Here is a 23676-nt window from a genome sequence, read left to right as displayed (position 1 = left end):
CTGTCACTGCATAGATATCGATGTTCTCCATACTAAGGAGAGCTTCGAGTGCATGCATCTTGAGGTTAAGACTTCTGGCATTTAGCAGCATTACCCTTAGTTTCTTGTTCCTTGTGCTGTCTATGGAGGTGGGTTTGACTTTTGAGCCTTGCCTAAAAAAGGCACTATGGGGGTGGCAAGAGCCTTTGCCAATATCCGAAAGCCCAGGGGTGACAGGTGCAAGCCGTCCCTAGCGAAGCAACGTGGCTTGTCGAGCATGTCATCCCAGGCTGACAGACACTGGATCCCCTTTGAATGACACCAACATTTTAGCCAATTGTTAAAATCGATCATTTTGTCTTTATACTGTGGCATCATTCTAGGTGAGGGTAAGATGCTGCTCAAGGTCAGGGTCATACCGGTCTGGGCTACATGATCAGAGAGCTCCTCTATGTCTCTTTTCATGTAGTCGAGGGAGGTACGTCTCAGGTCATTCATGCCAGCATGTACAATGACTGAGTCATATTTGTATTTGCTTTGGAGTGACCTGAGTTACCTTTCACTATCCTGAAACTTACTGGAAAGAGTTTTTCTAGTCTATAGCCTACTATGCTCAGTAAAAGCAATTTGTTATTGTCCTTTTTACCTGTTCTACCAGTAGTATATCTTTACTTGTAATGGGAACATACAGATGCCAAACAAACTCTTAGTTCTTACAAGAGTGTACTACTGATTTAAAATAACCTCAGGGTGTTGTGACCTCATTATTACTAAGCACAATCACAAAGATCTCAAAATAGTTTCTGTATCTATTGTCTAAATGAGAAAATAAGAAGAGATGATGATTGACGCCAACACCAAAATCCTTAGATAATGTTGTTTTTTTCAAGTGTTTCAACCCTTATAGAATAAGAAGATAGGATGGTTGTCTGTAAAAATACTTAATCTAACAGCAGATCTTTGAAGAGAGGTCACTCTGACTGTAAATCATAAATTTTGGATTATACCTGTCTATGTGCCTTGTATTTTAGACATTATTCACTGTATTCATAGATTAGTACTAAGCTAACTGCCCTTGCGAGCCATTTTAAGCCTAGCCAATTATCCCTTGTGAGACTCAAACCCTGCACCTTGTGTTTGTAAAGCAAACACCTTAACTATTAGGCCACTCTCCCACCTCAGTTTCTATGAAGACCCATGCTTGTCTCAAGCCAGCGTTCATTCAAACCTTGACGGATATGCAAGGTCCACACATAAAATGATAGATGCTAGGAGATTTCATTAATTCTTCATGTCTTTTAATAGTACTATAGTAAATTGTGATTTTATAGGCTGAACCTTTACAACAATTAAATACAACTGTGAAATAATACTTTTAAATAAATAAGAAAAATATATACAACTTTTATTAGGGGATGGTAGGAGGATAGCTTTACTGACCTCTCCTCAAAGCTGTACTGTTATGGTAAATATTCTTCTGCACAACAGAACTATGTTCCTTAGAAGAGTCACTGCCAACATAAATGGCAATGTCTAGGATAGCCAAAGCTATGCTGCCATAACCATGGAAGGAAGGCGGTTACAGAATCCTCTGAAGCACACCTAAGCCTGGAGCTTACCCTATCTTGCATATGTGCATTCAGGTTACATTGTTTTGTGAACATGTGAACAGCAGCCCATGTGTTAAGCTCTAAAATATCTTGCGCTGCTGTAGATTAAAGACTTCTTAGTGTGCTTTGAAAAAGTTTAATTTACTTGGCATAGCAAAATGCAATACAATGCAGGTCACCACCCATTTTATGACTAATTATGTCATTTTTCCCATTTTGAATGCTGCAAAGAGCTGATAACATTTAAGTTTGTTGCAAGAAAGGTAAATTACTTCTCGCATATAAGCTGTAAATTGCAAGGTGGAAAATATGTCAGCTTGGTTATTGAACTAATTGAGTCTTGTAATAAAAGCCTTGATACCTCTCAACCTTTTAGCACAAGAAATCTGGACAAAGCCTAAAACAGTGGAGTGACAAACGTCCCAAAAAGTGACAGATTTTAAATATTGCTTTTATAAACTTAGAAAGTTGCTAGAATGACAGGGTTTGTGTTAGCATGTCTTTTCGGGAGAATGGGAAGTCTGAAACTTAAATGTATGTCATTATTTAGTGACTTTAGTCCTCAGTGATTTGCCGGAAATTCACAAATTTTATGAGGAACACGCCAAAAATATGAGGTATAAATCTGGGCATTCTGCATCAGTCTGGACAGTTGAAAGGTATGCTTGAGAGATGGATGCCTTTCTGTCTGTGTGATAATTGGAAGACAGGATGAGATTACAGAAATATGAATATAGGCTAATAAATAATCCAAACTAGAACCAAATTAATAGTTACAGTAGACTGGAAACTTTGGTATTGGATATATTAGAGGGCATAGACCTTGTGATGTAGTCCAGGCAGCAAATCTTTTCCACTTCTGTATGAAAGGTTTTCTTATATTAGGCCCTTCTAGAACTTGTGAAAAACATATATGAATCCATTTATATAATTCATTCTGTTAGATTGCGAGTTTTACATCTGCTTGCAGAATATTACCCTTGGGGCAATTTGGGAAGGGGTAATTTCTACGATGTAAGAGAAATCAAGCTAATTAGCAGCAAATACCAAAGTTGTCTGAGACAAGAGAGAACTATCAGTACTAGGTTAGCATTACTTAGTTCTGCTTTCAGAAGAATCTTTGGAATTAAAGAAAAGAGGAAAACACACGCAGAACAGCCTCAAAAGATTGAAAGGGAAAAAAATATTTCCCAAACTGTCTCTTGTTGTATAAATGGACAAAAAGGTTTTGGGCTGATTATCGTGGTGTGTGGAAAATTTAGTTATTTCTGCCCCCCCAAACCTCACATTTGAGTAATCTGTTTTAAATTCTTGCATCTAGATTTCATTCATAAGCCAAAATACTTTTCATGTGGAAAATATTTGCCAGTTGAGTTTGAAATCATTGAGCATGAGTTATTATCAGTGGGAGATTTGGTTACCCATTTGTATCTTCTTAATATGGAATCTTGCCTGAAAGGCTAGGAGCAGACAATAAGACATGTTTTTGGATGCTTTCAGAAACTGTGTTGCTGGCAGAACTGTAATAGGACTACCGGAATACTTGTTTGCTTGCTCTGGTTTGAGAAAGATTTTAATTTCTACTATACATACCTCCCAACCTGGTAGTGTAAGAAATCTGGACAAAGCCAAAAATAATGCGGGACAAATTTTAAATACTGCTCCTATTAACTTAGAACGTTTCTAGAATAAAAGGTATTGTGTTAGTATGCATTTTCTAAACGATATGAAGTCTAAAACTCAAATGTCTGTCATTATTTAATGACTTCGATCCTAAAAAATTTGCAAGAAAATGACAAATTTTATGAGGAATAGGCCAAGAATATCAGTAAAAAATCTGGACATTCTGAGGAAATCAAGACAGTTGAGAGATATGGTACTAAAGTATGACTAACTCTAGAGTACCTACATATGTTGGAGAAATCAGAGAACATTTCTTGTACTTTACTTCTATTCCGAGAGAGTAAAACAAAACAATGATCTGATTAATATGTTGTATACATAGCTCCCTGGATTTTGCTACTACAAAACAATCATCCAGAAAAGAGAAAACAGTTTTATTTTACTTGTTGACATATGTACATATTGGAACTAAACAGTTAGTAATGATTGGGGGTGAGAGGGTTATCCCAAATGGTAGCGGTAAGAGATGGAAATAATTTTGACCTGTCGTGAATCTGATGTAATTTTTTTCTTTTCTTTTTTTTTGTGAAAATATTTCAGTGTAGCCATGCAAGAGCCCTGATCCATGTGAAAAAATAATCTTCAAAACTCACTATACTAAATGCTTTGCATTCATAGACTTTTCAGATTTCATTAAGTGCAAAACTAGAATTTGTGCAGAGCTGATATAGCAGAGAATTAAATTCTCCTGACTGTGAGCAGAGTTGGAATCTTTTTCCATCTGATATTCCAAACTGATAAGTACACTTTTTGCAACTCAGTTTGCGGTACTTGAGTATTATCGCAACCACTCTGCGAGCCTGGGATAATTTGCAATGTTTTCATGAAACGATTAGTGTTACACCTCAGAAGGGGTGTGTAAACTCCTAACTACTATTCAGTGACATTGCTTGTGAGGCTGGAAGAGGGAAAATGGAGAAATGTCTCTCCCTGGGTAGCATCCTTAACCGATGATTTCCAACTGTCACGGAAGGTAATACTCGGTCAGGAATGACTAAGCAGGGCCTTTTAATACAGGAAACCTTGTTTGTAGTCCTACTATTTTAATAATTTCCCCCAATCAGGCACTAAGTATGAATGCTGGTCTCCCTGAAATATTTCAGTAGCAGCTGGTAACTGCTGGTAACCAAGGAGGGACAATGGGACACAAAGCACCGCACATGTGCAGACTCATTATAAACCCATGAGTGCTCTTTGCAAAATGCATTGAGGTTCCCATTTATACAATAAAAGTAGCATTTAACATTACCAGTGGCCAATATCAGCAGGTCTTGCAGTTTTTGCTGCTGTGCAATTGTGTGTCGGACAGTAGCAGATGAATGCAGGGCAAGTTTCATTGTTCCACATGTGGACAACTTTCACTATCCTACCTTGTATGTATACTTTTTGCAATGCAATTGTCTTACACAGGGAAGTAAATATGTACTTCACTTTTTTAAAGGAGTATGTGCCATAGTTCCTAAGTAAATTTAACAAAAGTATTCAGCAGGAGAAGGGCTTGCAAATTAGCTGCTTCTCGTGCTCCAAATGTGGTTGCGATAATACGTAAGTATCCAGTTTGCACTGTGCTGTATTTATACATTTGCTTTATTATTTATATATTTGCTGTATAGTTTCTGCCTTTTCTTGTTGTCTGCACTTTGTTTCTCAGGGTAGCTCAGAAGCTAGCTTCAGGTGGGGGTTGCTGAGCCATCCCATCTTAGCTGTTAGCCATTGTCTGAGGTGTATTTTCTGTGTTGTACTTCTATTACAAACTGCATTTCTGTGAATTTGTGCAGAGCTGATATAGCAGAGAATTAAATTCTCCTGACTGTGAGCAGAGTTGTAATCTTTTCCCATCTGATATTCCAAACTGACAAGTACATTTTTGCAACTCAGTTTTCACTGAGCTATATTTATATATTTGCTTTATTATTTATATATTTGCTGTATTGTTTCTGTCTTTTCTTGTTGTCTGCACTGTTTTTTTTCTCCGACCTCCCTCCCAAGTGTTCTTGTAGTCAAACTTGGTGGCTTTGGATTTGACTGTCCCTGCTGTAAATCTGATCTTGGTCACTGCTCCCAGTCCAATCTCATTTGATAACTCAGCATAGTGCAGTGAGATTATTTGGGCAGGACTACCCCCTTGCTTCTTTGACTTTAAACACTTCTGTTTCCTCCCTCTCCACTTAAAACAATTATACACTTTATTTGTCTGCTTTTACTGTTTGTTTGTTTTACTGTTTGTTTGTTTGTGTCTTTCGGCTTTTCCCGGTTAGGGGTCGCCACAGCGGAACTCCGGTCCGCTAATGATTGGCAGTTGATTTTTACATACCGGCTTGCCAGGCCTGACGCACAACCTTCAACGAAGATACACCCATTCATGCATGTCTCCACGCAGAAGACGCTCTAGCTGAGAATCGAACCGGACAGCGTCTTACTGTGAGGCGACAACGCTACTGCAACACCACCACCGCGGATTTACTGGAATTATGTTTATTACCTTATTTCTGCTGTGTGCTCTTAATTGTTTGAGTGCTTTTATTCTGCTGCAATTAATACTGCTTGTTAATAGCTAATTAAATGTATCTGTTATTCTAACCATTTTAAGCTTTGGTCTTAGCACTTCTTCAGGTGCGTTACTTTACATTTAAGAAGGTTCTTGTGGTCAAGACTCTTGTGGACAAACCCTTAACAAAACCTTCTCTCCATAAAGGCCTGTATATCATTGCTCGAACCTCCTTGTGTTCTAACTGAGTGCCTTCTTAAACAATCTAGAAATATAGAGCTGATAAGTATATTTTTTGGCACTTTTTAACTGTTCAGAGTTCTGCACTGTCTTAATTTTTGCTTGACTGAATTATTTATATATTTGCTGGCATTGTTTTCTGATACTCTAAGTGCCTCCATTTAAATTTTTTCCTAATTTACTGCTTTCTGCACTAGTTTTTAGTCATTTTTTAATTTAATTGCATTTATTTAAACTGTATTTGCTTTAATATTGCTACACACACAAGTGTGCTAGCTTGCACTGCATTTGAATTGTTTTTACTGCTGTTTTAGCTGCTTTTCTATAAAAAAAAGTTCTAAGCTTGTTTCCCACCTTTCCTATAACTAATCTAGTCCAGATACAGATTTGCTGTATCCTGGACTGATGTAAGCTTCTGAGCCCCCCAAGCCTTTCTGTGTTGGAGGGAAGCCTTCTAGCTTATCAGTGGAGTGGTAAGTACTAGGTAGCCTATGTACCACAATAGGAGTGGTTTCTGGCCCAAAATTTGTAGTTTATTGGCTGTTTGAGCAGTTTTTCCATCCCTTTCAACTTTCTGGCTTAAAAACCTACGTTTGCATTTGTTTCCCACCTTTTCTGTAACTAGTCTAGTCCTGATACAGATTTGCTGTATCCTGGATTGTTTGTAAGCGTCTAAGCCCCCCAAGCCTTTCTGTGTTGGAGGGAAGCCTTCTAGCTTATCAATGGGAGTGATAAGCACTAGGTAGCCTATCTACACAAGAGGAGTGGTTTTTGGCCTAGAAATTGTAGTGTATTGGCCATTTGGGCAGCTTTCTATCCCTTTCAACTTTCTGGTTTAAAAGCCCATGCTTGCACAGGTTTGTGCTTGTTTAACCTCCGCGGATCCTGTTTTGGCATCCTGCAAACTGCAAGCATATCAGGAAGGATAAAGAGGTACTCTAGGTGCCTCCATTTTGATTTATTCCTAATTTACTGCTTTCTGTACTTGTTTTTAGTTGTTTTTAATTTAATTGCATTTTGTAAATGTATTTGCTTTAATATTGCTACACACTGAAATGTGCTAGCTTGCACTGCATTTAAATTGTTTTTACTGCTGTTTTAGATGCTTTTCTGTAAAAAAAAAACAAAACAAAACAAAAAAAAGTTCAAAGCTTGTTTCCCTCCTTTCCTGTAACTTGTCTAGTCCTGATACAGACTTGCTGTTTCCAGGACTGTTTGCAAGCTTCTGAACCCCCCCTCCCCAAACCTTTATGTGTTGGAGAGAAGCCTTCTAGCTTATCAGTGGGAGTGGTAATCACTAGGTAGCCTATTTACCACAAAAGGAGTGGTTTCTGGCTCAGAAATTGTAGTTTATTGGCCATTTGGGCAGTTTTTCCATCCGTTTCAACTTTCTGGTTTAAAAGCCCGCATTTGCATGGGTTGCACTTGTTTAAGCTCCGTGCAGCAGCGCCAAGCTGACGTAAACTATTACTGGTACCAGAAAGTCTGCTCTTCAATTTTTCCCATAGATCTTGCTAGTTTTTTCTCTCTCTCTTGCACTTTAAATAGCTTAATCACTTTGCACTTCAACAGGTTTTTGTAGCAATTATTGTAGCATACCTAAGTGCCACCAGCACTAGTCATTCTTCACAGAAATAGCTCCAGTACGTAATAGTTACAACCATCCCTCCTGGCATGATTAAAGGGCAGTTCCCTGTGCTTTCTCCTATTAACCTGGTCCACTTGGGCATTCTGAGGCAGTCTAGTAACTGCCTCATGTACACAGCCAACCCACTCATCTTACCTCCCAACACTCAGACTTGTGAGAGATGCACTTATATCACCAAATTGGAAGCTATGCAATCTCCAGCCAAGACCAAACACCTGCACCACACCACATGGAACACATAGCCCTCCAGAACATCCACCATTACATCTCTCACATAAAAACACAGACCACACACCCACCTTCACAGAGGCTCTCAATAGAATTTTACCCAAACAGCAGAGACCTCCAAGACAGAAATGCACTCAACCACCACAACACAGCACAAACCACAGGACACATAGGTTGAGGGGCACAATGTGGAGATGAGCTAAGTACCTAAGGCTAAATACTGTGCCCAATACACTAATCATAGGTGACTCAACAGTGAGGCACATAGATGTCTCACTCACTAGGTTGAATAAGGAGAAGGTAACAGTCAACTGTCTATCAGGTGCCAGAATCCAGCACATAACACACACACTCAGGTCACTCCACAACAAATACAAGTACGACTCTGTCATTGTCCATGTGGTTGTGAATGCCCTGAGATGCACCTACCTGGGCTACATGAAAAGAGACATTCTGGAGCTCTCAGATTATGTGGCCCAGGCAGGTATGACCCTAGCCCTGAGCAGTATCCTACCATCACCCAGAATGATACTGCAGTACAAACAAAAAAATATTGACTTCAACAATTGGCTAAGTTTCTGGTGTCATTCTAAGGGGATCCAGTATCGGTCTGCTTGGGATGACATGACTGACGGACCTCAATGCTTTGCCAGAGATGGCCTGCATCTGTCACCCCCTGGTTTTCTGGATACTGGCTAAGGCTCTTGCCACCACTATAGTGCCTTTCTAGGCAGTGCCCCAAAGACCAAATTACCACCATAACAGCTATAAATAAATGCAATCTGAGGGTCATGCTGCTCAATGCTAGAAGTCTAAATCTTAAGATGCACTCGCTCAAAGCACTCCTCAAAATGGAGAATGGCATTTGTGCTGTAACAGAGACCTGGTTTAAAGCAGCAGAAAGCACCCCTGTGCTACCAGGCTATAACTCATTCCACACCTTTCGGCCCCAAAACATGGACAAAGCTCCATAGGTGGTGGTGTCTCCATATTCATAAAGGATATGCACACCTCTAGACTAGTAGCCCAGCATAACACATCTGAGATACTTCAGATACAACTAACATTGGGTAAGATGGCGATCCAGGTCATAGCCTAGACTCCCACTCCACGTTCCTAAGCACCCTGGAATTTATCAAGGTCCAACCCAACACCCTCATACTAGGAGACTTCAACTACCCCTCCATCAACTGGGAAAACTACACAAGCACCAGTACACTGGCCCAACACTTCCTGGAATTCATCAATTCCAATGCATTGAACCAGCTCATTCTGACACCCACAAGAGGAAGCAACGTCTTTCACCTGGTTATTACTAACATGGGCGACCATTGCTCTACACCAATAGTCAATCCCTCCCTGGTCAGATCCAACAATAAACTAATCACCATGGAAATTCACATCTCATCCCCCCCCCCCCCCCCCCGCAAAGGCAACCACCTTAAAAAATCTCTCCAAAGCTGACTCTGGGCTCTTAAAAACAGAGATGGCTAACTTCATGGTACCCAGAATAGCTGCATGACTGCCAAATCATACACCAATGCACTGTATGAACATGTACATAAATGCATGGAACTAGCCATACCCAACAGAACCTTTGCTCAATGCTTTCTGGAATTCATAAATTCCAGTGCCCTGGATCAACTTATCCACACCCCCACCAGGGGCAGCAGTATCCTAGATCTAGTCATTACCAACATGAGTGACTGGTGTTCCACACCTGAAGTCAATTCCTCATTGGTCAGATCCAACCACCCTAGATATCCACATCCTGCCCCCCCACCCCCATTAAGGAAACCACTGTAAAAAAATTCTCCAAAGCCAACTTTATGCTTCTTACGACAGAAGTGGCAAACTTCATGACACCCAAGCAGATGGAAAATACAGTTATGACTGCTGAATCCTACAGAAATTCATTCTATAAGCACTTACAAGAGTGCATGGATCCTGCTATCCCTAACAGAACCAAGATGCTATCCTCCAAAAAAAAAGAAAGCCAGTCTGGTGGTTCACTGCCATAAACAAACTCTACAACAGAAGGAAGAAACTGTTGCAAAAGAGAGTAAAATCCCCAGCTCCCTGATTAGCCTCAGTAAGAAACTGAGATCCCTCATAAAATCCTCCAAAGCTAGTTACGAAAACAAAATCGCCACTGATTCGAAGGGCAATCACAAAGCATTATATAGCTATGTCAAGAATCTCAATAGCAATACCCAGATCTGCTCCGAGTTGCAGCACAATGGCACAAAAATTACAGAACCAACTGATACTGCCAACATCCTGGCAGATAGGTTCAGTGCTAACTTTACCCCTATCTCACTCCCTAAAGGGCCCATATCTATACCATAAGAATGCAGAGTCCCTGCAATCACAACTACGCAGGTAAAAACTGCACTCTCTAAAGCCAAGAACAAAGCATCCATGAGACTGGACAACATCCCAGGTTGCATTTTACATGAACTTCAGAATGAACTGGCTCCCCATCTAAGTACCATGTTCAATCATAGCCTCATGTAGGCTTTGTGCCTACTGAATGGCCCACAGTGACAATTATCCCACTCCACAAAGGGGGAGCCACCACGTACCCTGGGAACTATTGCTGTATTAGCCTGATGAGCCTGGTCTGCAAGGCTATGGAATGTATCATCATGGAACTTATAAACAAAGACACTGGTAACCTCCAAACACTGGACACTACCCAGTTTGGGTTTGTGAAAGGCAGATCATGTCTCCTGAACCTGACTGACTTCTTTGAGGCAGTCATCAAAGCCGTAGACAAGGGTAAGGTGGCTCACACAGCCTATCTTGATCTCGCCAAGACGTTCAACACCATCCCACATTCTGGAATTATAGATAAACTCCCTAAACTAGATATAAATCCCTACATCACAAGACGGGTTGCCAACTGGCTCACTGACAGAACCCACACTGCAAAAGTTACAGACTGCAAATCCGACTTCAAACCAGTGACAAGTGGAGTACCACAGGGCTCAGTCCTGGGTCCCCTCCTGTTTGGTGTCTACTTCTCTGAAGTACAGGCTAACACAGAAGGTCTCTGGCTAATGAAGTTCAGAGATGACTGCAAACTCGGAACCATAGTTAAGTCCCCAAATGATGTGGACATCCTACAGAAGGGCTTCACTGAGACAGATTCCTGGTGTCAGAGCCATGGCCTCAAGCTCAATGCTAAAAAGTGCATTGTAATCCCCTTTGGTAAAAACTGTCTACCCATGAACTACCACATAGGTGGCGGTCTACTTAACACCGAATGTGTGATAAGAGACCTTGGGACACAGGTGGACAGTAGTCTCTCCTTTGATAATCACATCTGCACTGTGGTCAGGAAATCCTTCTATGTAGCACACCTCATCACAAAAGGGTTCTCATCCAGGAAAAAAGAGGTCATTGTTCCCCTCCACTTGTCACTCATTAGACCCATTATAGAGTACAATGCCCCTTTTGGAATGTACCTCACAAAACATCTACAATGGCTGGAAAGGCCACAGACGTACCTCACAAAGAGGATTACTGGCCTCAAACAGATGCCCTATGCTGACCATCTCAAAAAACTCCAGCTTTACTCTGTAGCATATCACCTACCCCAAGGTGATCTCTGCCTAACATGCAAAGCTATGCCAAACCCAGAGCTGTTGGACATGCTACACCTACAGAAATCCCAATCCCTTCAAGCTACATACTCTACGGACCTAAACCTTGTCACCACAATAAACAGAACATGCTGGAGGGATAGATTCCTGTCCCAGAAACTTCCCATACTGTGGAACAAGATACCCATCTGTGTCAAGCAGAGTTCCTCATTAGCGCTCTTTAAGAAAAATCTTGATGAGTGGATGGGAAATAGGAAATTCTCCCCGGGGATCAGTTCTGTGACTCTGTTCGACAGAGGCACAGGAAAATAACTTTCTTGGGTGGCAAAAGCCAGGGAACCTGTTGGCTAGGCTTACTTAGACCCTTGGGCCAATAGCCTAGTACCTACCTATGAACTAAGATTTTCTCCTCCAAAAAAAGGAAGACAATCTGGTTGTCCCCTGCCATTAATAAACTCTACAACAGAAGGAAGAAACTGTTGCAGAAAAAGGTGAAGTCCCAAGACTAGAAACATCCCCTTATTAGCCTCAGCAAAAAAGTTGACATCCATCATGAAATCCTCCAAAGCCAGCTATGAAGGCAGAATTATGGCAGACAGTAAAAACAATCACAAAACCTTCTATAGTTATATAGGTTCATAGGTGTGTGTACTAGGCTAATGGCCCTGGAGCCTTTACAAGTCTAGCCCATAGGATTACCCTGGCATTGTGCCAATCGACCTTAGTTACCAGTGCCTCTGTCAAGTAGAGCCACTGGAGTGATCCCCGGAGTGAATTTTCTATTTCCCATCCACTCATCAAGATTTCTCTTGAAGACGGCCAGTGAGGTGCTCCACTTATTCCATAGCATGGGCAGTCTGTGGGTTATGAACCTGTCCCTCCAGCTTGTTCTGTTGTTTGTGGTAATGAGGTTGAGGTCTCTGTAGCATGTAGTGTGGAGGGATTGTGATTTCTTTAGATGTAGCCTTTCTAACAGAGCTGGGTCAGACATGGCTTTGTAAGTCAAGCAGAGATCGCCTCTAAGTAGGCGATATGAGACAGAGAATAGTTGGAGTTTTTTTGAGTCTGTCCATATAGGACAAGTGTTTAAGGCCCAAGATCCTCTTTGTGAGGTATTTTTGCAGCCTCTCCAGTTGTTGTAGGTGTCTAGTGAGGTACATGCCAAATGGGGCATTGTACTCGATGATTGGCCTAATGAGGGAAGAGTAGAGGGAGACAATGAGCTTTTTCTTCCTGGATGCAAAACCCTTTGTAATGAGATATGCCACATAGAAGGACTTTCTGACCACAGTGGCAATGTGGTGGTCAAGAGAGAGACCAAGAGAGAGATTGCTGTCAACCTGTGTTCCCAGATCTCTTATGACGCCTTCTGTGTTCAGTGGACTACCATCGATGTGGTAATTCATGGGAACTGGGTTTTTCCCAAAGAGGATGACGAAACATTTTTTGGCATTGAGCTTAAAGCCATGGTTCTGACATTAGTTATTGGTCTCAATGAGGCCTTTCTGTAGGATGTCAACATCACTTGGGGAGTTAATTATGGCTCCAACTTGGAAACATCTGCAAACTTTGTCAGCCAGAGTCCCTTCGTGTTGGCCTGGACTTCAGAGAAGTAGATACGAAAAAGGAGAGGACACAGGACCAAACCCTGTGGGACTTCACTCGTGATTGGTCAACAGTCTGACTTATAGTCAGCTACTTTCACACTGTGGGTTCTATCTGTGAGCCAATTTGCCACCCACCTAGTGATGTAGGGGTTGATGCCTAGCTTAGTGAGTTTTTCTATGATTCCTGAGTGGGGAATGGTATCAAAGGCCTTGGCCAGATCAAGGTAGGCTGTATGAACCACCTTGCCTTCATCCACAGCTCTAGTGACTGACTCAAAGAATGCTCGACCAAGGAAGGTTCCAACAACCAAAACTCAAACAGTAATGAAAAAACTTAATAAATCCAATGCAGACCGATACATGACATAGCAGAGTTAAGCGCTTTCACCTAGTACAAATACCAGGCTTCTTCAGAACTCAGTGCATTGAAATCAGTCCCCTTAAATAGCTTGAATAACTTCAATTACATCATGTGACTACCCCACCCAAAAAGTCATCAATTGTTTTAAAATCTTTTAAAAATCCAATGTTAAAACATTTCTTTAAAATGCAATTCTATGAAGAAAAAACTTCTAAATGCTGTACAACGAGACCTGGGCCACTAAAAAGTACATAGTACACAACATCATAGAATAAAAATAAAAAGGAAAAAATACAAATTCCTACAAAAAATCTATCTGTAAATACAATGTGTAATTCCTGAAACAGGAAAACCATTTACCATCCTAGTAGTTGTACATAATTGCAGTCCCTCATAATTATAATCTAGCAGCTCTAAATCTTAAAACGCTGCTAGTATTAATATTGTCATTTAAACCCGGAGCTCTCCCCGTATCTAATTTGAGTTGCCAAAGCAGCTCTCTATACTCCAGTTTAGATTCCAAGCTGCCGCCCCGGGGATCTATACAAACTTGCTCCAAAACAAAAAACATTAAGACCATATTTTTACAATTTTGAGAGTGTTTGTAAAAGGCATTTGTTTCTTTCCCTTTACTAACATCATACATATGTTCATAAACCCTTCTGTTTAAATGCCTTTCTGTTTTCCCTATGTAAAAACTTGAGTATATTATACACATGCCCAAGTATAAAACCCCTTTAGACTTACAATTAAAATGATGTGAGGATTGAATATTAAATTTCCTGGACGGAATATACAAAGAACCTTGATTGACCATATAAGGACATTGGTGGCATGCCCCACACTTATAAGTCCCTTTGTTCTTCCTAGTTTGCCCAAACAGTTTTCTTACTCCTCTCTCCATGTATTCTTTGAGGTTCATATCCCTCCTCCTAATAAAATGTGGCTGAATAGGTAAAAACTCAGATGTTTCCTCATTCACCTTTAATACATGCTAATATTTGGTAATAATCATTTCTACTTCAGCTGAAGTCCCCAAATAAGTATGCACAAAGGACCCTTCCTTGGGAATAGATTTTGGACAACTGTTTACCAAATTAGTAGTACCAATTGCTATTACAGGGAAACATTTTTTGTTTCTATTCTCAATAACTTCCTTCACAATGTTTTCAATAAGCTCCTCAGGGTAACCCCTTTCTAAGAATAAATTCTTAATGAATTCCACTTCATTCAGGAATTCATCCATCTTACTTGTCATTCTTGAAGCCCTAATTAACTGTCCTTTGACTATACCCCTTTTCTGATAGAAGGGGTGACCACTGTCAAAATGCAAGTAAGTATTTGAAAATGACTTTTCTGGAAGATTCTTGACTGAAAACAATTGTTCTCATAGCCCTTATATAATGTAGCGTCTAAATAGTCCAAACTATCTTCCCCCATGTTCAAAGTGAATTTCAGAAATTTTGTGGTTTCGTTAACATAATCAAACAATTCTTTCAATTCTTCTTTTGTGCCTTTCCACAGCAAACAAATATCGTCTAGAAATCTGGTATACTTAATAATGTGGTTTGTCCAATCTGTTTCTAATATGAACTCTTTTTCCCAATGGTATAATACACATTTGGCGTATAACGGGGCACAAGATGCCCCCATGGCAACACACTTCTTTTGATGGCAATATTCTCCATTAAAATATAAGAAATTGTTCCGAAGAACAATCTCAGTGAACTGCAAAACTAAATTAATAGTATTGTTGTCCAAACCAGATTCAGCAGTAAGAATCTCCAAAAATCATTCCAGTCCCTTCACATGGGGAATGCTTGGAAACAGTTCAATTACATCAATAGTGACCGTCAGTAAATCTCTCCTAAATAATTCTTTCTTTACGTCTTTCAAGAACTCCCATGAGTCTTTACAAATATGATGTATTGAAGCTATAAACTCTTTGACCGTGGAATCCACATAAATAGCCAACGGTTCAGTTATACTCCTGCACCCTCCACAATAGGTCTAAACTTGATGTTTTCAATCCCTTTGTGTGTCTTGGGGATGCCAAAAATTGTGGGTATTTTTGGTTTGTCCACAATCAAAAAATAATATAACTTTTCATTTATACTCCCTTGCATTAAGTGGTCTTCTTCTTCTTCCGGCTTTTCCCGGTTAGGGGTTGCCACAGTGGATCACCTGTCTGCTCATGATTGGCAGTGGAGTTTTACAGTGTCGAGTTGCCAGCCCGGCGCCCAACCTTCAACAGAAGGCACACACACACACACACACACTCACGCCTAGGGCCAATTTAGAGTGTCCAATCCACCTACAGCATATCTTTGGGATGTGGGAGGAAACAGGAGCACCTGGAGGAAACCCACGCGACCACAGGGAGGACATGCAGACTCCACACAGAATGCACCCCAGCCGAGAATCGAACCGGAGAACCTCTTGCTGTGAGGCGGCAACGCTAACCGCTGTACCACCGTGACCGCCCATTAAGTGGTCTAACAAATAATATTTTATTTTAGCATATGCTATGTTAATCTCATTTCGGGAAACAGATTCATAATGGTCAGTATCTTGTAAGATATTGTACATGTAAATGTCATAGTCACTATTGTACATTAAAACCACACCTCCCCCTTATCAGGTTTCATAACCCTACATTTATGTTCATTCAGTAATGATAGAACATGTTTGTCGTCTTCAGAAAAATTGTCATTCCTGATTTCATTAAATTTAAGATGCCTGATTTCCCTCTCAACCAATTCTTCAAATATTTTTAAGAAGGGGTGAATAGGGGGGTTAAAAGTGCTTGCCTAGAAAGGTCCAGTTTAGGTTGTGCCTGACCTTTAAATAATATGTTAAAGTTTAACTGTCTGGTAAAAAGTTTAAGGTCAATAATGGTATTAGCCACTACCCCTGGATGTAAGGGAACAAAATGAAACCCTTTAGTGAACAAATTGAAGTGCTCGTCCGAAATATTAATGTCCGTAAAATTGAATATAGTGAAGTTGCCTTTTTTACAAACTTTGTCCTGATATACTAATTGATCTCTTATTTCATGGACAACTTCCTTTCCAAACATGGGGTGAATAAAACTATTTAATTCGGGCCATAATTCCAACCCCTCCCTCTGAACCTCCCCCCCTCCCCCCTCTGGTACTGAAAATTCTGTGTGGAAGGGTTCCTTTCTTTTTCAGATAACCTTTCACTCCTTCTTAATGTAGGAGGTTCACCAAAAGAGTCACTCGTGTGGTCAGTGTTAGAATAACCATCTTCCTTCCCATTAGTAAACACCTTGTCTTTGTTGGTAAAAGAATAGTGGGTGTTAGCTAATGGATAAGCCCTTCCTTCATGGTATTCAATCAAATCTCTCTCTAATTTTCTTACTTTTATCTGGCTGACAGATTCATTGCCAACTTTACCCCTCTCACCCCCCCCAAAGGACCAATCACAATACTGGAAGAATGCCAGGCACCCAATATTACTGCAGCGCAGGTTAAAACTGCATTGTTCAAGGCCAAGAATACAGCTTCCATGGGACCTGATAATATCCCTGGCTGTGTTCTACAAGAACTACAAAGCAAACTGGCACCAAATCTGTGTGCCCTGTTCAGTCACAGCCTCACCTCAGGCTTTGTCCCTACTGAATGGCACACTGCTACAGTCATCCCTCTCCTTAAAGGGGGAGTGACTACAGACCCTGGGAATTATCACCCATTAGCCTGATGAGTCTGATATGTAAAGCTATGGAGCACATCATCGTGGACCTGATTAACAAAGATATAGGAAATCTCCAACTCTAGACCCCACGCAATTTGGCTTTGTGAAAGGGAGATCATGCCTGCTCAACCTGGCTGACTTCTTTGAGTCAGTCACCAGGGCTGTGGGTGAAGGTAAGGCAGTGCATACAGCCTACCTCAATCTGGCCAAGGCATTTGATACCATTCCTCACTCGGGAATTATTGATAAAATCACCAAAATAGGCATCAACCCCTATATCACTAGATGGGTTGCAAATTGGCTCACAGATAGAACACAGTGTGAAAGCAGACTCCAAGTCAGACTGCTGACTAGTCACTAGTGGAGTCCTACAGGGATCGGTACTGGGTCCTCTCCTGTTCGGCATCTACTTCTCAGAAGTCCGGCCCAACACAAAGGGACTCTGGCTGACCAAGTTCGCAGATGACTGCAAGCTGGAAGCCATTATTAACTCCCCAAGTGATGTAGACATCCTACAGAAAGGCCTCACTGAGAACAATGACTGGTGTCAAAACCAAGGCCTTAAGCTTAACCCCCAAAAATCTGTCATCATCTCCTTTGGTACAAACTCAGCTCCCACTAATTGCCACATCGATGGGAACCCACTGAACACTGAAGATGTTATAAGAGATCTGGGGATGCAGGTTGACAGAAACCTCTCCTTTGACCGCCACACTGCCACTGTAGTTAGAAAGTCCTTCTATGTAACATATCTCATTACCAAGGGTTTTGCATCCAGGAAGAAAGAGGTCATTGTCTCCCTCTACTCTTCCCTCATTAGACCAATCAATGAGTATAATGCCCCATTTGGCATGTACCTCACTATACAACTGCAAGAGAAGCCACAGAAGTACCACATGAAGAGGATCCTAGGCATTAAACACATGTCCTAAATGGACAGACTCAAGACTCCAGCTCCAGCTATTCTCTGTCTCATATCATCTATTAGAGGTGATCTCTGCTTGACTTACAAAGCCATGTCTGACCCAGCTCTGTTAGAAATGCTACATCTAAAGAAATCCCAATCCCTCCTCACCAGATGCTCAAGAGACCTCGACCTCATTACCACAATCAACAGAACATGCTGGAGGGACAGGTTTCTCACCCAGAGACAGCCCATGCTATGGAATACACTTCCCATACATGTCAAGCTCGCTGTCCCTCTTAAAGAGAAATCTTGATGAGTGGATGGGTAATAGAAAGTTCCTCCTGGGCATCACTCCAGTGGCTCTACTTGATAGAGGCACTGGGAACTAACATTAGGTGGCATGATGACAAGGCACTTCTATGGGCTAGGCTTGTAAAGGCTCCAGGGCCATTAGCCTAGTACACACTTATGAACCTATGAAAAGTGTTGTCCTTTTTTTGAAACCAGAAATAGTATGGGGGAAAAATGACTGCTTTGACTAGAGATATCCCTTTGGATAGCATTCTTCATCAGAAATTGATTCATCATTTGTAGGGCTAGACATTACTGATGTGGCAGAATATGTGAGGCTAACTGCCTATTTGATTTCTGAACAATTTCTATCACATAATCCATTCATATATGGTTATCTGTTGCTAGGTGGAAAGGCAACTCTGTAACTTGCCTGTTATGAGGTATTTGGAAAAGGGTGAATATGTATGGTTGTATCTGCAGTTTCCTGTTGCATCCAAATTTGGTTTGAAAGCCTTCTTTTGAACTGGGCATTCTGACAAAAGTGCCAGGAAGGAGTCATTATATGTAAAATGGTTTCTTATTTGTAGTGAAAATCTTATGAGACTGAGAAACAATATTGAATTAGGTCCTTGTCCTGTCCTGCTTTTGTAAAGGAAAAAGTAAAACATAATGTACTACAAAATCAAATTGACCTTCATCAAACCATATGCAATCGTTTGCCTGGAAAATTACTCAATGACATCTTTAATGGTGTAAAAGAAAAAAAACGCACATCATATCCTACTTTTAACCTACCACAATTGCTATAACAATAATAAAAAAGTCAAAAAATACAATACAGAATTCATTTTCAATAAAGCAATATATCTAACGAACACAAAGCTTCACATTTGAGGTGGCATAATTCCCTCAAATTATTTTCTTGAAAATACTACAAGATATTTAAAATAGCAAGGAACATGCAGTTGAGACCGCAGATTCAGTGGATTCAATAATGTATGAGAATTTCCATATACAACAATCCTCACATGCAGCAATACACTAAACCATATCAGGCTTCTACTCAGAAAACTCCACTCAGCAGTCAAGCTCTCTTACTGCCCCATTTTAATGCTGTAAATCAAAAGCTAAGGTACCCACCATATCAAATTATAAAGCAAGCATTGCAGGAAAATATTTTTAGAAATATTTCCTAATGCAGACAATTATCTCCCAAATAAATGGTGTTTGTCAACTACTTTTATAATCTTTATATGCACCATAAATATGGTTGGATATTTGCAGTTCAAAAATTCAAAACCGAACTCAAGAAATATTTATTACCTTTAACAGGCACCTAGTTTTTATTCATATTTAGAGTTTATCCCCTCCTGTGTGCCCCTGAAACATTGTGTTTCACAGAGCATGTAAATGTAGCCCTGCTGTTAGAAATTCTAACAGCAGAAATAACTCAGTCACTCATCTTTCTATGATGATATTGTCATTATAAAGGTTGTATAAGATAATTCATTAAGTTCGAAATCCAATAAAATGTTAAACAAACAGTGACATACAAATTAATTTCTGCAAAGAGCACCCACTTCATATAAAGTTGTTAAAACAAAAAAAAACAGTCTCAGTGGGTCTCAGTTTGTGAATGCACTACAGTTCCAATGCCAATTTATTTCCCTGGAAAATTCAAGATTGCATGAACCAAATGTTGTTCTGATAAATAATAGGTTCAGTAAATAAACTAACCATTAAAACAAACAAAAAAATCAACACAATGCAGCCATTCATTCACAGCACATGGTCACCATTAGGGTTGTTTCCCCAAAGCTAAAATCTCTTCATGTGGAAATTGATATTTTTATTTGCAGTGTTCATTACTCAATGTACACATCGCATCAGTTTTACCTTTCTCATGTTCTCATCCTTCTTCTATCTCAATGGTCTGAAGACAGGTATAACTTTCTTTTCAATTGTAAAATTATAGATTCCTTGCTCGCATAATCAGGTGAATAGAGACAAACTTGTAAACTCTCTATTGGTGAATGAGCTGAGGAAAACTGTTGCATCTCTTGATAAAAAATACACACATTTAGTACAATTGAAAATGATAGCCTGTATCTTAACTTTTGCCTTCAGTGTTCGTTTATGAGAGATAGAACCACACCCTTTACTGCATCAAAGTACACAAGAAGTCATGGTGTGTGCATAAACTAACCTCCCCAGTGTTGTCTTCTCCCCAAGTTGTCACAGTTGTAGCAAACCTGGTTTCTTCTTATACCAAGTCATAGACTCTCTCAGTCATTGATGATTACCAATCAATCTCTTAGACAATCTACTCCATTGCAATAACTTATTTCCATGCATACCAAATAGTCAATTCCTTCTTCAACTTCCAGTATCCTACTCAAAATCAAATCTCTCTGCATTACTTTATCTTCCAATGAAAAACATTTATGTTCTATATATAGCATTTGGTTGATTAACTCAACTGATTTATTACTTATATTAGCCACACATTATTAAAAAGGCATCATGGAGTCATACTACCTCTTCCAGAACTCAGTAGAGTTATGACATGATGACTCAATCTGTTTGACACAATGATTCAAAAGACTAGACATTACTTGCATGTTCATAGGTGCATAGGTTATTACTAGGCCAGTGACACAAGAGCCTTTATAAGCCTAGCCAATAATACCCGGGATATGACAATATTATATCTTAATTCCCCAGCATACCTCTCAAGTGTATTACATTACAAGAAACGTACCTCATTTGGGGTCTTAAAAAGTACATGTCCCTCGAAGTTCCACACTGAAAGGATCTATCGCACATTCAGTGTTAGGAAGTTTTTAAGTGAAATCCATGATAAATAGAATTGAGTCATATTAATTCATCAAAATATCTTCTTTATAAGTAAAACCAGCATATTTTAACCATCATCTGACTTTCCTAGTTGAAGCTGTTAGTAAATCATTAGTACGTGTTCCACACTTTTACCATTTGTTCCACATTATGAGGGCTAGTGTTCCTCATTTTGGAGATGGAAGGTTGAGAGCTATGTTCTCCAGATATGGGATGGCGTAGTATCAGGGTAGTGGGTCTTTGTGTGTTGGAGTCCTGAGGCATTTTGCAGACTGCATCTGTCCATAAGGGAGATGGTCAGTATCCCAGGAGTGAATTTACAGTTCCCCATCCATTTATCCAAATTCTTTTTGAAGAAAGCAAGGAATGGGCTTTGTTTTATGGATATGTGAAGTTTATTCCATAGATGAGGTAGCCTTTGGGATACAAATCTGTCTCTCCAGCAAGTTCTGTTAGGGTCACAACAGATAAGGTTCAGGTCCAGGGAATGTGTAAACCTTGTATGATTGTTCTTGCAAATATGTAACATTTTTATCAGGGCTGGATCAAAGAATGACTTGTAGGTCAGGCATAAGTCCCCTCTCAATAAATGATATGAGATGGAGTAAAGGGATAGGGCATTTAGTTGTTTTGCATAAGACGTGTCTACACTTTGTATTTTTCTTGTGAGAAGCCTCTGGGGCCACTCCATTTGGTGTAACTGACTGGTTAGGTACATGCAGAACGGAGTAGTGTACTTGATTATGGGCCTGATGAGGGTTGAGTACAATGGCACTATGACTTCCGTTGGTTTGATGCCATGTCTTTACTTATAAGTTGAGCCACACAGAAGGATTTCCTCACTACTGCGGCTACCTGGTGTTCAAAGTTTAGGTTACCATCTATTTGTGTTTCTAGGTCTCTCACAACTGGGTCTACTTTTAGGGGTGTGCTATCTATATTATAATTTGCAGGGAGATCTGATTTATTGAAGAATATGATTTTGTAATTTTTAGCATTTAGTCTTAGGCCATGGTTTTGGGACCAGTCATTTGTCATTTGTAGGTCTGTTTGAAGGACGGAAACATCGTTTGGGGATTCAATGATTGCTCCAAGTTTACAGTCGTCAGCAAACTTGGTGAGTCTTGAGTACCCCAGCACCGGCCTTCACTTCAGAGAAGTATATACCAAACAGGAGGGGTCCCAAAACTGAGCTCTGTAGGACACTGCTAGTAATATGTTTCTTATCAGAAGTGGATTCACCTATCCAGACAACATGTGCCCTGTCAGTTAACCAGTTGACTAGCCATCTGATAGTGTAGAGGTTTATGCCTAACTCAGTAAGTTTATCTATGATCCCCAAGTGGGGGATTGTGTTTAAAACTTTGGCCAGGTCTAGAAAAGCAGTGTGTTCCATTTTACCCTCATCCATAGCCCTGGTGACTTTCTCAAAGAAGTACACCAGCTGATAAAGCCAAATTGGGTCTGGTCTGGTTTTAGGAAAGTACCTATGTCATTATTGATCTGGTCCATGATAATTCTCTCTATGGCCTTGCAGACAAGACTGGTCAGTCTTATGGGTCTGTAGCTGCCAGGGTCAGTTGATGGACACCCTTTGTGCAGAGGGATGACTGTTGCAGTCCTCCATCCCTCTTGGACAAAGCCCGTCCAGAGGCTGTAGTTAAAAAGAGTTTCTAGTGGCCCTGATAGATTCTGTTTTAAGCTTTTTAAGAAATATCTTGGAATGTTGTTAGACCCATGGAGGCTATGTTTTTGGCTTTAATGAGCAGAGTAAGAACCTGTTCCCTTGTAATGACTGGTGGGGGATGGTTGCGGATATCTTTGGGTGTGGTTGGAGATGACTGGGGGGAGAAATTTGAGCTGAACTTGTCAGTCAGCAGGTTTGCTATAGCTTCAGGCTGAGTGTGAGTGCTGCTGTTCTTGATTAACTTAGCACATTGCTGAGTGTTTCCTCTGCAGTTACGAACATAATTAAAAAAAAGCCTTATGGTTATCTTTCACCTTGAAGGCTATCTTGTCCTCATATTTTGCCTTGGGAGATTTGACCAGCCCACTAATCCATTTGTTTAGACTGGTAAGCTGGTCAAATCTCAGCCACAGTTTAGACTGGTGAGTGTCTTTTTGCACTGTTTTGTCTTCTCCTTCTTGGCTATGGAGAGAATCTTTTTTCTTTTGTTAAATAGCCTATTTATGCTAGGGGTCCACCAGCGTGGTTTATTTTTGCCAGTAATCATAGGTTTGACTTGGACATGAACTGCCCCCTCTATGCAGCTATAAATGTGGTTGTACTGTGCTTCTGTGCACAGCTCAGAGTAGGCCTCAGTGTCATTCAGGTTTGGAGGAGCTTGGAAGTTTAATAAGCTGTGACTTAATTTGAGATAAGTGGCCTTAGCAAAGTTCTTAACAAGTTTGGAGTTTGATGGGGGTTCTAGGTTAGTTCAAGGTGGGAG

General features: G+C 40.3%; 1 protein-coding gene across 1 annotated transcript in view; it reads right to left on the bottom strand.

The window, feature by feature from the left end:
- Positions 1 to 14710, bottom strand: part of LOC122803248 (receptor-type tyrosine-protein kinase FLT3-like) — a 495076-nt gene extending 480366 nt beyond the window's left edge. Inside the window, exon 1 of the mRNA XM_044072843.1 lies at positions 14560 to 14710. Within this exon, the coding sequence (XP_043928778.1) occupies positions 14560 to 14710 (151 nt within the window). The remainder of the gene's footprint in view (positions 1 to 14559) is intronic.
- Positions 14711 to 23676: the final 8966 nt, after the last annotated feature.

The sequence above is a fragment of the Protopterus annectens genome, chromosome 5.part1 (genome assembly GCF_019279795.1).
Source record: "Protopterus annectens isolate FY-2018-M chromosome 5.part1, PAN1.0, whole genome shotgun sequence".
In the NCBI taxonomy this organism is placed as follows: domain Eukaryota; kingdom Metazoa; phylum Chordata; order Ceratodontiformes; family Protopteridae; genus Protopterus; species Protopterus annectens.
The sequence above is the reverse complement of the archived record's forward strand: the minus strand, read 5'-3'. Positions and strand labels throughout refer to the sequence as shown.